This window comes from Neovison vison, chromosome 11 (genome assembly GCF_020171115.1).
Source record: "Neovison vison isolate M4711 chromosome 11, ASM_NN_V1, whole genome shotgun sequence".
Lineage (NCBI taxonomy): Eukaryota > Metazoa > Chordata > Mammalia > Carnivora > Mustelidae > Neogale > Neogale vison.
The window spans coordinates 12,937,851-12,954,913 of record NC_058101.1 but is presented as its reverse complement, the minus strand read 5'-3'; the positions used below and the strand labels follow the sequence as shown (position 1 = coordinate 12,954,913).

The window sequence follows — 17,063 nt, the reverse complement described above, 5'->3', positions numbered from 1 at the left end:
ACAGGATACTGGGTTAGGCAATGTCTCCAGTTTTGCTGTTCGGTCCCAAGATTTATTCATTGTCCCAAAGTAAATATTAGGTTGTTGTTTACCACCTTACACCAATTAGAATGGCAAACATTAACACAACAGGAAACAACAAATGTTGGCAAGGATGTGGAGAAAGGGGAACCCTCTCACACTATTGGTGAAAATGCAAGCTGGTACAGCCACTCTGGAAAACAGTATGGAGTTTCCCCGAGGTGTCAAAAAAAGAGCTAATCTATGACCCAGCAATTGCACTACTGGGTATTTACCCCAAAAATACAGATGTAATGAAAAGAAGGGGCAGATGCATCTCAGTGTTCATAGCAGCAATGTCCACACCACAATAGCCAATGTGTGGAAGGAGCTGAGATGTCCTTCAACAGATAAATGGATAAAGAAGATGTGGTCCATATTTACAATGAAATATTATTCAGCCATGAGAAAGGATGTATACCCATTATTTGCATTGACATGGATGGAACTGGGGGGATTATGCTAAGTGAAGAAGTCAAACAGAGAAAGACAATTATTATATGGTTTCACTCATATGTGGAACATAAGGAATAGCGTGGAGGGCCACAGGGGAAGGGAGGGAAAATTGAATGGGAAGAAATCAGAGAGGGAGATGAACCATGGGAGACTATGGACGCTGGGGAACAAACAGAGGGTTTTGGGGGTGGGTGAGGGGAGGAGGTAACAGGGTGTTGGGTACTAAGGAGGGCACGTATTGTGATATGCACTGGGTGTTACACGTAACTAATGAATCATTGAACACTACATCAAAAACTGGTGATGTACTATACAGTGGCTAACTGGGCATAATAAAAAACGATACAATCTGTACAACTGGGTGTAAATGTATATGTCAATTTTTTTCAAGTTTCAGAAACAGGTACCTGTGCATCTGAGGGCAAAGGGGAAAGGACTCATAGTAATGCCATCTCGTAAATCCCTGTTTCACCTCTAGTGCCTCTCCATCGTCTGGGTTCGCTTTGGTCCAAACGAATTACCTTGATTTATTTGGTACTGTGAGCCTATAGATTCTTAATGAGGATTATTTAGTGAAGGAAATACAAACTGTGGAGTCAGGGAAGGGCAGCCTGCCTTGTCAGGGAAAAAAATAGAGAATGCTTAGCCATTGGCACTTGTCTGATTAAACGGGATTATTCTAAAATGAGTAGCACATACTAGGAACAGAAAGAAGGACAAGGAGATAATGAGAGACATTTGGCAGCAATGGCAGCTCTTTGTGGAGCTGACAGTATTTTGTACGCTCATGGTTAGCAAAACACTTCAGATGATGTAAAACAAGATGCTTTCCTCATGTTTAAGAGGAATATTGTCAGATCATGCTTATTTGCATCTTGAACTCAATGACCGTATACATCACAACATATACTCAACACAATTTGCTAGAGACCACATTTACATTTCGCACGTAGAGGTGATTGTTGCATTAGATGTTGGTTTTAGATTTAATCCAGTCCCGATAACGAGTCACTTTGGTATAAATTCCAGGCTTATTTTTTTTTCCACAGTCTATTCCCCAGCTTACTATTCCAATAAGATACCAGATGTTTCTATCACGTGCTATAACCAGAGGTCCTCCAGAATCACCCTGGAGAAGAAGAAATGTACATTGTCAATAAAACAAATGAAAGGGAGTAAAAAGTGCAAGTTAATGAGCATGGGAATACCTACTAAATTAATTTTTAAAATCAAGGTGTGTAAAATGAATTCTATTTTTACTTACTGTTAGTATTAATGTAAGAGTAAGTGTATTGCTTATTATCTCTGTTTTTATCTTAGAACTTCTGCTTATCTGTGTAAATGTCTTCATTTGGGAGGCAGTGTGAATAAAGCTAAGGTTTCAGTTTTATCTTGTGTAGTTTTTAGTTTTGTTCTATCTAAAGAGGAAGCACAAATTGAACCTAAGTTCAGGTATACAATTCCTACATGAATGATGACCTTAAGGCTCAACTAGATGTTACCTCCGTGATGCCTGTACTGTTAACTAGATAAAATCACTTGCTTGAATTTGAATTTCACCTTGTACCACTCACACCAGTTGACAGGAAACTGTCCTGGATGTTATACTGTTGTGTAGTAATAGGTTTAAGAGGAGAGATATAATGCAAAGGACACTCTAGGCAAATGTGCATTATTTATTACAGACAGGCTTTTGTTTCCGAATAAAGATTTAATCCCTAGCCCTCATGAACTGGTTTGAAGTGTGTGAATCTGGGAGACTTACCTAATATCTTTAGCTTAAGGTGTAGACAAATGATTTTTAAAAGCTTTTAGCAATGAACTTTTCATTCAAATGAAACATTATAACAGAAACAGATGTTCTGTTATTTTTCTCCATTTAAAAAATAGCTTCTCCCAACCTTCTAACATATCCAAGAATTTCTGCTCTGGGCGCTGCTAATGACTACATTAAGCATTTGGAAGTTCTGCATTATTGTATTTGTGATGGTTTAGTGACAGAATACAAAGATACTATGTAAGGGCCTACTTAGCCAGAGCGACTCCATCTCGGTTGAACAGCCATTTTGTTGTTTGTACAGTAAAACTTAAACTGATCCTGCCCCCCCACCCCGAGGAACTTACTTAGAAGCAAGTCTGGGAAACCAGTAAAATATGGTCAACCAGTCCCTGATGACAGAGCCCAAATACAAGGACAGGTCGGGTCAGGGGGAGATGACAGTGCCCAGAGTGCAAGGACAAGTCAGGCCAGGTGGAGACAATCTGTCCCTTACAGATTTATTTTATAAGAACAATGATCCTGTATGAAGCAGTCCAGGGGTCTTGTGCTTTTAGTTCCCTTCCCTTTTCTTTCCATGCTTCTTAGTACCGTTTAGGGATCAATGGACAGAGTATGAAAACTCTGGTTTACTAAAAGTCATGCTCCTCAGCTCCTTTCCTGTAGGACCACATCCTAATTTAGGTCCTCAGTATTTTACTCTGCTATTGGTGAAGGAAGCAAGGGAGCATGGGCCAACAGCAGAGAACATCTGCTCTTATACAGATTTATGTTCCTGCTGAAGAGTCATGTGATCCAGTTGATTAGTTGTATTGTGGGCCACCCTATTGTTTCTGCTTCTCCTCAGGAAGTAAAGTGAGTGGAAGGAGATCTTGTATTCTAGAACATGTAACCAAATCCTAGGATTTTATTCTTTTTGTTACTTGTGTGCTATATTATTAGATTGTAAATTCATATAGATTCAGTGTAGGTTTTTTAATATTTATGTTTCCTTCAGTAATTGCCACATTATCTTGCAAATTACAAAAAAAACCCCACCCTTGAATAAATAAGTGAATGAATATTTATTATATCACATTACAGATAGCTAATGGCAGATCAATGGTGCCACCTTCACATTTAGGAAAAAGCTGGTGTATGTGTCAAATTCTCAAACATTTCCTAATCTTTCAAGAATTGTTAAACTGTTGGACCCATGTCAAATCTTTATTATTTTAGTTTCTTACTTTTAGTCTTTTAAGTAGCCTGAATTTAAAACTGATATTCTCCTTAAATGCTTAACACTTAAATTTCTGTATGGTTTGGGGAAAAGCTATTTATTTAATTAGTTTTTAGATATAATTGGTGAGGTAACACTTTAATATGAATTAATGTGGATAAATATATTTTTTTCCTAATAGTGCGATTCTAGCTGAATGTACACTGCTAAAGATCAAAGGGTTAAGTACTGGTAAAATGATTTTCTGTTGGCCATGGAGTTACCTGCAGACCTCATTCCACAGTGCCTTACAAGTAGTAGGGATTATATAACTAAGTGGTTACCACTGTGACTTGAAGCAATGATTGTGTGATTTTCTGGCTTGGTTTTCATTATCTGCTCCCAGTTTTTTTTTTCCTCCAATTAAAGTTCTAATTTGCAACTGATGGTCATTTTTTACAAATGGTTTTGGAAAATAAGAGGGTGTTAAAAGAGGAGTATTTCTCATAGTTCTCCTATTTCCTCTTTTTATACTCTCCTCTCTCTTCCACAACTTAATTTTTGGGGGGTCATATGAAGTGACATTGGTTATGGTCAGTATGGCCACCTCTAGTCAACAAATTCATTTCTGTGGATTTGAGTCTATTCTTACCTCACAGGCATCTAGTTTTCCTGTTAAGAATCCAGCACATATCATTCCTGATGATACGGCACCACCATATACATGAACTTGATTACATATATCATTACTTATGATCTCTACTTCAACTTGTCTCAGAGAATTGGGAAAGGGACCTAGAGAAGAAAAAAAAATTAATAGATGAAGAATCTTCACATTGTTGCTTATGATAGTTAATTGTTGTATCTTAAAAAGGATGGATCAGTGATAAAATATGTCTTGAAGTTGACTCTGTGCTTAGTGACAGTGCTCAGGTTCAAATTCTATTTCTTATGTGTCTTCTAGGTGCTAGGTACCATTCTTGGCACATTTACTTCCACTGTCTTACTTAATCCTTGCAATAACCAACAAAGATAGATAAGAATATTTTCTTTTTAGGGGTGCCTGGGTGGCTCAGTGGGTTAAAGCCTCTGCCTTCAGCTCTGGTCATGATCTCAGGGTCCTGGGATGGAGCCCCACATCGGGCTCTCTGCTCAGCAAGGAGCCTGCTTCCTCCTCTCTCTCTGCCTGCCCCTCTGCCTACTTGTGATCTCTTTCTGTCAAATATATAATAATCTTAAAAAAAAAAGAATATTTTCATTTTCAGATGAGAAAACCAAAGCTTACCCAGTTATGATTCTTGCTACAATCACATAGTTAAATGTGTAATAATATTAGATTTAAACATTAGATTTAAATTAAATTTAAATGAGAGCATTTCTCACCACCTGTGATGATCTGTGGTAGTTCACCTTACCTTACCTGGAAATCTGCCACTTCACTCTAAAAAGGATACAGCGATACCAGGAATTGAGAATCCTTTAGGAAGAGGAGTACAGAGCAATGTTGTACTATCAGAAAGTAACTTTAATACTGAGTAGATGGAATGCTATTGTTTCATGAGAAAGACCATGTCTACTTCGATCTTAAATGTCTATCCAGACTAATTCCAGGGTAAGTAACAAATACCAGGAGAAGAAATAGATTGTGTTTTGTTAATGACCCATGCATTTACTGATTTGTTGTATGAAAAGTACCATTTCATTGTGTATTGTATGGTTTTAGTCATTATGTTCTCATTACCCCTTAACAACTTTATAAAATTAATTAATTAATCTTTTAAAAAATTTAAATTCAATTAGCCAGTATATAGTTCATCATTAGTTTTTAGTGTAGTATTCAATGATTCATGCATAGAACAAGTGTAGCAAATTTAAACACTGTTAGTCCTTCATATAAAGATGGGTGCTCTGTTTATAACAGTTTCAAAGACAATTGAGAAGAGGAAGGAGGGCAGGGCTGTCAGTTTGATCAACTAGTCAGGGCAATTCTGTGCTAAAGACTCTGGTCTTGGAGGCAGCACATAGAGGAGTTTGAACACCGCACAATTTATGTGCTATTTAGCCCTGTGCAATTTACTTAATCGTAGTAAGCTTCATTTTACTCACATGTAAAATGAGAAAATGATACCTATCTCACATTTTTATTGTGAGCTACAAAGTAATTAATGTAATCAGTTATGATAGTGCTTTGTCCCATTCAAATTTTAGTCAATGGAAGCTATTGGAGTGAACTGTAGAGTTCAGAATTACATATTTAAAACCCTCCTGGTTCAGTTGTGGTAGTTTATACGTCTCTAGGAATGCATCCATTTCTTCCAGATTGTCAAATTTGTTGGCATAGAGTTGCTCATAGTATGTTCTTATAATTGTCTGTTTTTCTATGGCGTTAGTTGTGATCTCTCCTCTTTCACTCATGATTTTATTTATTTGGGTCCTTTCTCTTTTTTTTTGATAAGTCTGGCCAGGGGTTTATCAATCTTATTAATTCTTTCAAAGAACGAGCTTCTAGTTTCGTTGATTTGTTCTATTGTTTTTTTGGTTTCTATTTCATTGATTTCTGCTCTGATCTTTATGATTTCTCTTCTCCTGCTGGGTTTAGGGTTTCTTTCTTGTTCTTTCTCAAGCTCCTTTAGGTGTAGGGTTAGGTTGTGTACTTACAAAACAAGGCAGACCCCCCAGAGATGAGGAAAAGAATTTTCAGATTATAATGATAGTACAAAAATCTGGACCCAGTCTCAGAATTTTGAAGTACATATGGAAGGCAAGCAGATTTCTATAAAAATGAAGTGACAAAGACTCAGTAGATAAAAGCTATACTTGGAGGAAGTACATAAATCAGACTATAACTTTTTAGCAAGAGTCTGGAGCAAGAGTCAGAAATTCAGATGCAGATTAGACTATGTGCAGGTTGATCACCTAAGAGGTAGAAACTGGAGACTCACATCAGGATCTAAAGATCTATCTTTGCACTTTATTATGTGTTAGTAAATGTGGTAAAATGTTGTACTCGTGAACTTTATAAATCCGAGGCAAAAAAACTCCTCCAAAGTTACGTGGATTGGAGGGGCCACAATTTAATATTTAGCATCATACATGCCATTTAAAATAATTGTGTAAGGCTGTTTTTGTTTAGCTGCTTGACACATTACAGAAGTTTATCATCATTACTGCTCACAAATCACATACTTTAAGATTCATGCAGCCATAGCAGAATCTCTGCATATGAAGACAGACACAGAAAGAAGGAATGTGAAAAAATATGCTTGAATAATTTTTGAAAAGAAAGTTATAACTAACTTCCAAAGTAACCCATAAAGAAGGCATTAAACATAGATGCCGTGTAATAGTTCTAGCCAAAGTTTCCGAAAGTCACCATATCTAGATTTTTCTATGTGCTGTTTCGTGATATTTTCCAAGGGAGATCTTGATTTCATCTCTTATTTTCAATATTATGTGATTTTCAATATTTGATTTTCATATTGATTGAAAATCGATTGATTTCATCTCTTATTTCAATATTATGTGATTTTCAATTTTCAATATGTGATTTTCAATATGTGATTTTCAATTTTATTTTACATCTCCATTCAAATGGAAGATAGGTTTGCATTTTTTGCTTAGCTTTTTTTTTTTTTTTAACTGAGATACTCACCATTAACTTTTAATGCTCCCCATCCAGTGACAAACACTGAACTCTGAGGCAAGACTTCAAAAGTAGCATCTGGGAGACAGACTCTGCCCACATCATTGGAAAATAGGACAGGGGTGGAGAGCTTCACCACAGCGATGTCGTCTTCGTGCTTATGGGCAGCGTAGTTTTCATGAATGATGATTGATTGGATCTTTCTTCTCATCAGTGGGGGGTTGAGAGTTGTTCCAAAACTAGCCATCCAGAGTTTGGGGTTTTTGTAACTGATCACAGATGAAAAGGATTATGGTTGATTCATTTCTGATCTAAAGTTGCCCAGGACTCTGAATCAGCATGAGGCATAGGGGTGGTAGAAGGGCAAATTGTTTAAGGTGGTAATTGGTGGGTCTTTCCACCTTATTTGAGGCTTCACTCCCCCCCACCCCCGGACTGCTTTCTTTCATTTAGCTGATCCTAATGCCCCCATTCTAAGGTAGCTTAAGTTACTTCCTTTGAGGGGGAGTTTGTATTTTCTAAAGGGAACAAAGTATTATTGCTATTTTAGATATAAAGGTAATACAGATTTGTTGGAGAGACTATAAATAAATAAAAATTAGACATAGGTACATATTCACACACATGTATACCTTCATATGCGTTCAGTTATATAAATGTCCATATAGCTATGAAGGGGGAAAAAGAGAGGGAGAAAAGGGAAGAGGGGAGTGAAAGGTGTTATACTGGAGTCACACCTTGTATATTGTTTCCTTATCTTTTCTTTTTAGTTAACATTTTACCCAGAATATTTTCCCATATTTTATGAATTTCCCTAGTCATTACTATCTCTTTATTATCTCCATATAGCCCATATGTTAAATCTTCAAAAAAGATTAAAAATTGCAATCCTAAAGATAGTCTTGTGGGATAATCTGATGGGTTCAGATACTGTATTAGCAGAGTTTTTAAAATTCGTGGGTTCAGATACTGTATTAGCAGAGTTTTTTAAAAAAAAATCTCAATATATCCTAGGAAAACTGCTGAGTGTGTTTAACTTTTGACAGTATTGACTTGTTCTTAAAGTTAGGAAAATATATTCTGGGGAATATATTTTCAGTTGGAAATGAAGATTTCTTTAACTTCTCTACTCTTCTTCAGTAACTATCATCTGTTCCTAAGCCTGCTTCACAATCATGAGTTCCTGTGGGAGACTAAGATGCTCATAAAAGAATGAAAGCATGTGCCTTTGGCTCAGGTCATAATCTCGAGGTTATGGGGGTTTTGGGGTCTGGGATGGAGCCCATATCAGGTTCCTGCTTAGTGGGGAGTCACCACTCCCCCTGCTCATGCTCTCTCTGTCAAATAAGTAAATAAATAATCTTTGAAAAAAAAGAATGAAAAAGGGACGAGAATTATAGGAAATGAAGGTGAGAAAGGAAAGCGAAATTGGTGCTCCTGTTAGTACAGACTGAGGACTTACATGTCAAAGCAGTGAGCAGCGGTCAGGAGCCACTCCTCACTGATCAAAGAAGCTCCACAGAAATGGATGCCGTCCATTTGCAGGCTGGCTTGCCATGGCCAATCAGCTTTCTTTGCAGGATAACCATCAGCAATTCTTTCCATAGATGGAAATTCCCTCCCTCTTCCACAACCTGTCAGAAGGAAACAAGATAGTTATTTATTAATATTTATTTTATTTTATTTTATTTTTTATTTTATTAATATTTTTATTTTAATAAAATTTTATTAATATTTTATTTTATTTTACTTGTCTATTTTAGCTGACACAGAGTGTTACATTAGTTTTAGGTAAATTACACAGAGATTCAACTTTTCTAAGCATTATGCTATGCTCACAAATATAGCTATAAGATGGTTATTTATAACCAGAGTTATAAACATGTGTGGGTGTGTTGGCACATAGTTAAAGATGGAAACATTAATAGGTTTGCCCTGCCTTTAAAAAGTTAATTGAAATTATATACTAAAATAGTGATTATTCACATTGAAAAAGTATTGACTTGAAAAAGTAAACTATTTAATGTCCTCCCTGGTACATTTAAAGCAACTTCAGCTTAAGGTTTTTTTTTTTTAAATTTATTTATTATTTTATATATCTTTCTAGGTCATTTTCTTATGTGTGACGATGTATTCCAGTGATATATGACAAATTTTTTGTGTCAAAAGTACACTATTTTTTGCAGAAAAATACCATTTGTACACTTAAAATGCTTGTCTAATATTATAACAATTACCCTACTAAAACTTAAGTGTCAAAATTCACATATTAACATTAATGGGTGTCATTTAATTCTAAGCAAGTTTTTCTAATTTAACAAAGTGAGCCAAATAAAAAGAAATATGATAAAATGATAGGGAATTGTTAAAAGAAATCATTGAAACTTCCTGTGAGGAATAACAAGTTATTCTCACATAAACATTCCCAATTATTAGTAGTAATTTTTCCGATCATGGAGAGTTAAGTCACGCATCCATTCAGAGATATTATATAGTTTGGAGAAATAGTAAACATGGGGATAGAGAAACTCTAGCAGTATTTTGACTTCTGGAATTTGATTTGCAAACATTGCAGTGATATTCTCAAACTTACAGCTGTTCAGAATGTGTTCTGCTTCTGCTTCATTCATATCTGGAAAAAAAAAACCAAGATGATTGCTCAGTAATGGAACAATTATAATTTGAAAATACTATGCTTACATGTCATGAATGTTTCTGGTTAGTATGAACTGAATTATTCAGGAATTTCTTAAAGACAGTAAAATAAATTCCTACAAAAAGGAGAGGCCTGGATATAAATTCTTTCTTCTATTTGTGGACTCTAGGAAAATCCTGGTTTATAATTTTAAAATCATTGGCATTGAGAAGGATATTGTTTGTCTGGAAGGAGGACTACATCTAATTAATTTAGCCATACCAATTTATTAAAATGCAGGTTATGCTGAAGAGGATCTAGGACAACTTTCATATATGTACTATTATCTGGTGGATACCATTTCCTTTCGTCCTCAAAGCATCTTAGATTCTGACATCTCCACAGAGGCTCCAACTGGAATAAAGATCTACTAGTGTAATAACAAATCCTCAATACATATTAGTCATTTTATCATAAACTGAAACAAAAGGAAGCATGATCAGTGAATATTCCCTAAAATTATATGAATTATTCCTTATACCAGACAGTATAATAAGCAATCCAAATCCATGTTTCTGTTAAGATGAAAACCAGTGTAGAGTTTTGGTAAGCTTGCAAATTAATGAATCTTTCAGTCAGACTCTAAAGAGGAACGTTGTGTTCATCTGCTAGGAACTCTGCTTATGTTTATGTCTGTGTTTCTTAGAATAAATTCCTTAGAATTAGGTCTTGCCAATAATAGCAATTCTCTAGTGGCTTCCCTGATCTTTATAATAACCCCCAAATTCCTACCTGGAGCTATAAGACATGGTCCCTATTTATGTCATTGTTGTCATGTTGAACTGTTCTTGCTTTAAGCCACTCCTCAGCGGCCACCCTAGCCTTTCTGTTTCTTGACTGTGCCACAGTATTCCTACAGTCTTTGTTCTAGTTGTCCCTCCTTACAGAAATGCTCTTCCCATGACCATTTTCATGGTTGACTTCTTGTTGTCATTCAGATCTTAGCTTAAAAATCCTCTCCTCAGAGAGACTTTCCGTGCCAAATCAAAGTAGCCTCCCACTCCCTATTCTCTGTATGGAAAGTCATATTATTCAATATTACTTTGTTCATATACTTGTTTAATGGACCATTATCTTTTTTATTCCAATTAAAATGTTCTATGAGGACAGGTAATTTAGTTCCTGGAACAAATAGATTCTGCTGAGATAATAATGAGCAGTACTAACTAATAGTTTACTGAGTCCTCTGTACTAGCAACTGTACCAAACACTGCTATATCCACACAATAATATTATGAGGCAAAACTATTAAGGACATGGTTTAAATACTTCTCAAGGTAAGAAACTTGTCCTACAACCATTTCACTGTAAGGTTGATTATAATCTAGTGTTACCTGCTATAGGTTATGGATCAGTGAGGGGGTGGAATTGTGGTTACTTCACAGATAACTTTAGCCTTGGCTCATTTCTATCAGCAGAAACTATTGATGAACTTCCATGGTGATGCTGTACCTCATATGTACACATTTCTTATAGATATGTTCCACATGCAGGATAAAAGAAGTTAAAAATCTCCATTTCTAGAACAAGATTGTGTAGACTCACTTTTTTCTGCTCTTCTTCTATAAATACAACTAAATACCCTGAAAATTTTCTAGCAGATAATAAAAGAACTCTGAAAGCTTGAAGGAAGTAGGCAAAATGACTAGAGACTACAGTGTTTCAAGGACAATGTGGGGAGTTTCCTAGTGTTGTGTTCATCTCACATATACTCTGAACTTGAGACCAAGAAAGGCCTGCAATCTGGAACCATCAATACGCATAGGCAAAAAAAAAAAAAAAAAAAAAAAATCTCAAGAATAATCTGTTCTCTCCATCCAAATACAGGGAAAGAAGAAGCACAACAAAGACCTAGTGAGGAGCCCAAACCTCCTGCTTCACAATACAGGGCTGACTATCCATTTTGTTAGAAGTTGTGACAGCAAGAAGACTTTGACCATCCTAAACCCTACTTTCTAACCAGGGGATCAGCTTGCAGACAGACACCCACAAGGACAACATCAACCTTTATACACCCAGTGACATAAATAGATTCCGGCCCACTGCACCCCTCCACAAATGACGACCTAGGGATGCAAAGCAGCCTAGAGAAGCCTGTTCTACTCCCATATATGTTGCTGGCAGCAGGGGTTATGAGGAAGCTCCAGAAGACTAGAATAGTACTGCAAGGACTCTGAAAACTAAATTGTTATTGAAACAATGAAAGTAGGTGAGACTCTACACTCTAAACATAAATAAGTGGACTACTTGCTAAAATAAAAGAATTAAATAGGATCAAGAGTCCCCTAACATAATAATCAAAAGGTCTGAATACAAACAAAATTACTTACCATACCAAAACCCAGGAGAACTACAATCTCCATGAGGAAAGACAATCAACTGATGCCAATACTGAGGTAAATAAGATGTTGGAAGTATCTGATGTGGATTTTAAAGCAGGTGCCAGAAAAATAATTTAGTAGTCAATTACAAATTCTCCCAAAACATGTAAAAAATAAAAATCTAAGCTAAGAAACAGAAGTTATAAAAACCAAATGGAGGGATGTCTGGGTGGCTCAGTTGGTTAAGCATCCAACCCTTGATCTCAGCTCAGGTCTTGATCTCAGGGTTGTGAGTTCAAGCCCCATGTTGGGCTCCACACTGGGCATGGAGCCTATTTAAAAAAAAAAAAAAGAAAGAAAGAAAATTATAGGACTGATAATAACAATACTACTAATAATAACAGTAATAATAGTAAAAAACCCCTGTTGGATGGCCCTAGAGTGTAGATGGGGGATAGAATCACAGTAAATTCCAATGAAATTAAATAATATTTACTCAGAAGAACAGAGAGAAAAGAGACTGAAAAAAAATTAACAAAGCCTCTGAGATTTGTAGGATAATAACAAAAGATTTAACATTCATATCAGAGTTCTAGAAGGAGAGAAAAAGAGTATGAGACTGAGAACGTATTCTAGGAAATAATGGTTGGAAACTCCCTAGATTTAGCTAAAGACAAAGATGTATAGATTCAAGAAGCTGGGAAATTCTCAAATACAAAAACTCAAATCCCCTCCAAACCCATTATAATTAGGTTACTGAAAGCTAAAGACAATGAAAAAAATTCTTAAAAACAGAAAAATGATACATTACCTATAAAGTAACACCAATTCAAATAACAGCAGTTTTCTCATCTGAAACCGTGGAGGACAAAAGGAAGTGGCATAGCATTTTTCAAGTTCTGAAAGAAAAAACTATCAACCATGAATCCTATATCCATTGAAACTATATTTAGAAATAAAGGTATTCTAGGATGAAGGTACATGAAAAGAATTTCAGTTTCTAAAAGACCTACTCTTGGCTAATGGCTAGAGGAAGCTCTCCAAACAAAATACAAATGATAATAGAAGAAGGCTAGTACCTTCAGAAAGGAAAGAGACAGAATATGTAGAAACATAAATATACATAATAAACCATTTTTCACCTCCTAGGTTTCTTTAAACATATTTTATGGTGAAACCAGAGATGCAACACCATCTGATGTGCAGAATATATAGAGAGGAAATACTAATATGATGTGCAAAATATATATAGAGAAAAATGTATCTAAAAAATGGGGAGGGCAAAGAAACCAAAATGGAAGTAAAGTTTCTACACTTCATTTGAAATGGTATAATGTTGCCACCAGTAGGCTATGATGTTATGTATGTATATGTTAATACCTAGTGTAGCCACTAGAACAGTTATACATAGTGATAAACTCAAAAACGTTACAAATAAATGAAAATGGAAATCTAAAACAAATGTTCATGTTACAGGGATGGAGGGAAAAGGGACAGAGGACCAAGACACAGGACAAAAGAAAGCAAAAAATAAAACGAAAGATTTAAGCTCTAACATAACAACAATACTTAATATGTGGATGGTTTAAATACATCAATTAAAAGACAGAGTGTGATTAGGAAAACATGACTCAACTATTATCTTTTTACACTGAAATTTCTAAATTCAAAGTAAAAGGATGGAAAAGATCTTGCCAATAGGAATCTAAAAAAAAAGCAATAGTGGCTCTATTAATATCAGATAAAGTGGACTTCAGAGAAAAGAAAATTACTGGGTACCTAGAAGGACATTACATAATGATAGAAGGATCAATCTACTAAGATGAAGTAGCAATTTTAAATGCATGTTTACAAATAGCAGAGCTTCAAAAATACATCAAGCAATAACTAAAATAGCTGAAGAAAGGAATAGAAAAATTCACAGTTGTAGCTGTGAACTTCAGCAGCCTCTGATATCAACTGATACAATTACCAGACAGAAAGTCAGCAAGGATATATAGCATTAAACAACACCACCAACAACAATGTCTAACTGACATTTATAAAACTCCATGCAACAATAACAGAAAGCACATTATAAACATGCATGGAGCATTCATTAAAATAGACCATATCCTGTATCATATTTAAAAGAATTGAAATCAGACTACGTTCTCTGTTCAGAGTGGGGTCAATTAGAAATCAATAACAGAAAGGGAAGGAGAAAAATCTCCAAATACTTGGGAATTAAGCAACAGAGTACTAAACAATACATGTATTCAGGAAGAAGTCCCAAAGAAAATTAAAAATTACATAGAATTGAGTGAATATGAAAGTACAACTTAGCAAGTATTGTGGGATGCAGATAAAGCATTACAGAGAGGAAAATTATAGCACTAAATGCTTATTTAGAAAAGAGAAATGGGGCACCTGGGTGGCTCAGTGGGTTAAAGCCTCTGCCTTCAGCTCAGGTCATGATCCCGTGGTCCTGGGATCGAGACCCCCGCATCGGGCTTTCTGCTTGGCAGGGAGCCTGCTTCCTCCTCTCTCTTTGCCTGCCTCTCTGCCTACTGTAATCTCTCTCAAATAAATAAAATCTTAAAAAAAAAGGAAATAAAGAAGAAAAGAAAAGAGAAATGATCTCAAATCAGTATTCTTGAGTTCCTAACAAAAAACAAACAGACAAACAGAAAGTAAGCCTAAAGTAAGAAAGGAAGGAAATAGTGAAGAACAAACTATTGATACACACATCAACATGGATGAACCTCAAGGAAATTATGCTGAGTGGGAAAGATCAATTTCAAAAGATACAAAGTGTATGATTTACATGACATTCATGAAATAATATAATTATAGAGATGGAGAAAGGATTAGTGGTTGCCAGAGGCTAAAAATGGGTAGAGGAGATGGGTGTAGTTATAAAGAGGTAACACAGGGGAATCTTGTTATGGTACAGTTGAATATATTGAGTGTGGTGATGGTTATGCAAGGCTACATACGTGATAAAATGACATAGAGCTATACCTACACAAATGAGATCATATAACTGTGAAATCTGAATAAGCTCAATGGATTGTATTTATGCCAATTTCTTCGTTTTGATGTTGTGCTATAGTTGTATAAGCTGTTAACATTACCAAAGGCTGGGGGGAGCATACAAGTGCTTAAAATTTCCCTGTAAATTTCTTTGCAACTTCTTGTGAATCTATAATTATTTCAAAATATTTTTAAAAATCAAGCACCCTATATAAAATCAGTGTGCTAAAATCAACTGTATTTCTATACAGTAACAATGAGAGAGAAGAAAGAGAAATTAGGGAGTTGATCCCATTTACAATGCTCCAAAACCCATAAGAGACCTAGGAATAAACCAAATCAAAGAGGCAAAGGATCTGTACTTGGAAAACTATAGAACATTCATGAAATAAATTAAAATGACAAAAAGAAATGGAAAAAAGTTTCCAGGCTCATGGACTGCAAAAACAAATACAATAAGAACAAATATTGTTAAAATATCTATGCTACTTCAAGCAATCTATACATTCAGTGCAATCCCTATGAAAATACTATCAACTTTTTTCACAGAACTGGAACAAATAATCCTAAAATTTGTATGAAATCAGAAAAGACCCTGAATAGCCAAAGAAATGTTGAAAAAGAAAACCAAAGCTGGTGGCATCACGATCCTGGACTTCAAGCTATATTTCAAAGCTGTAATCATCAAAACAGTATGGTACTGGCACAAAAACAGATACATAGATCACTGGAACAGTGATGGATTCTTAACTCTATGGTTAACTTATCTTTGACAAAGCAGGAAAGAATATCTAATGGAAAAGAGACAATCTCTTCAACAAATGGTGTTGGGAAAACTCGACAGCCACATGCAGAAGAATGAAACTGGACCATTTTCTTACACCGTACATAAAGATAAACTCAAAATGGATGAAAGACCTAAATGTGAGATAGGAATCCATTAAAATCCTAGAGGAAAACACAGGCAGTGACATCTGTGACCTCAGCTGCAGAAACTTCTTGCTAGACACATCTCCAAAGGCAAGGGGAACAATGGCAAAAATGATTATTGGGACTTTGTAAAGATAAAAAACTTTTGCACAGCAAAGGAAATAGTTGACAAGAACAAAAGACATGAATGAACAGTTGACAAGAACGAAAGAATGGGAGGAGATATTTGCAAATGTCTTATCAGATAAAGGAGCAGTATCCAAAATTTATAAAAAAGTTATCAAACTTAACACCCCCCAAAATAATTCAGTCAATAAATGGATAGAAAACATGAATAGACATTTCTCCAAAGGAGACATGTAAATGTCCAACAGACACATGAAAAAGTGCTCCACATCACTCATCATCAGGGAAATACAAATCAAAACCACAATGAGATATCACCTCACACCAGTTGGAATGGCTAAAACTAATAAGTCAGGAAACGACAGGTGTTGGCAAGGATACGGAGAAAGGGGAGATCTCCTACACTGTTGGTGGGAATACAGGCTGGCCCAACCACTCTGGAAAACAGTATGGAGGTTCCTGAAAAAGTTGAAAATAGAGCTACTCTATGACCCAGCAATTGCATTACTGGTTATTTACTCCAAAGATACAAATGTAGTGATCCAAAGGGCTATCTGTTCTCCAATGTTTATAACAGCAATATCCATGATAGCCAAACTAAGGAAAGAGCCCAAATGTCCACTGACTGACGAATGGATAAAGAAGATCTCTCTCTCTCTCTCTCTCTTTCTCTCTCTCACACACACACACACACACAGACACACACACACACACACAGGAATACTACTCAGCCATCAAAAATGAAGTTTTGCCTATTTGCAATGATTTGGTTGGAACTAGAGGGTATTATGCTAAGTGAAATAAGTCAATCAGAGAAAGACAATTATCATATGATCTCACTC

The 17,063-nt window shown here is 35.6% G+C and overlaps 1 protein-coding gene across 1 annotated transcript in view; it reads right to left on the bottom strand.

Moving 5' to 3' along the window:
• Positions 1-1,483: 1,483 nt before the first annotated feature.
• LOC122890173 (transmembrane protease serine 11G-like) overlaps positions 1,484-17,063 on the bottom strand; it is a 34,510-nt gene continuing 18,930 nt past the window's right edge. The window contains exons 6-10 of the mRNA XM_044225925.1: positions 9,728-9,766; positions 8,597-8,768; positions 7,144-7,403; positions 4,144-4,286; positions 1,484-1,645 (exon numbers count right to left, since the gene is read on the bottom strand). Of these exons, the coding sequence (XP_044081860.1) occupies positions 1,484-1,645; positions 4,144-4,286; positions 7,144-7,403; positions 8,597-8,768; positions 9,728-9,766 (776 nt within the window). The remainder of the gene's footprint in view (positions 1,646-4,143; positions 4,287-7,143; positions 7,404-8,596; positions 8,769-9,727; positions 9,767-17,063) is intronic.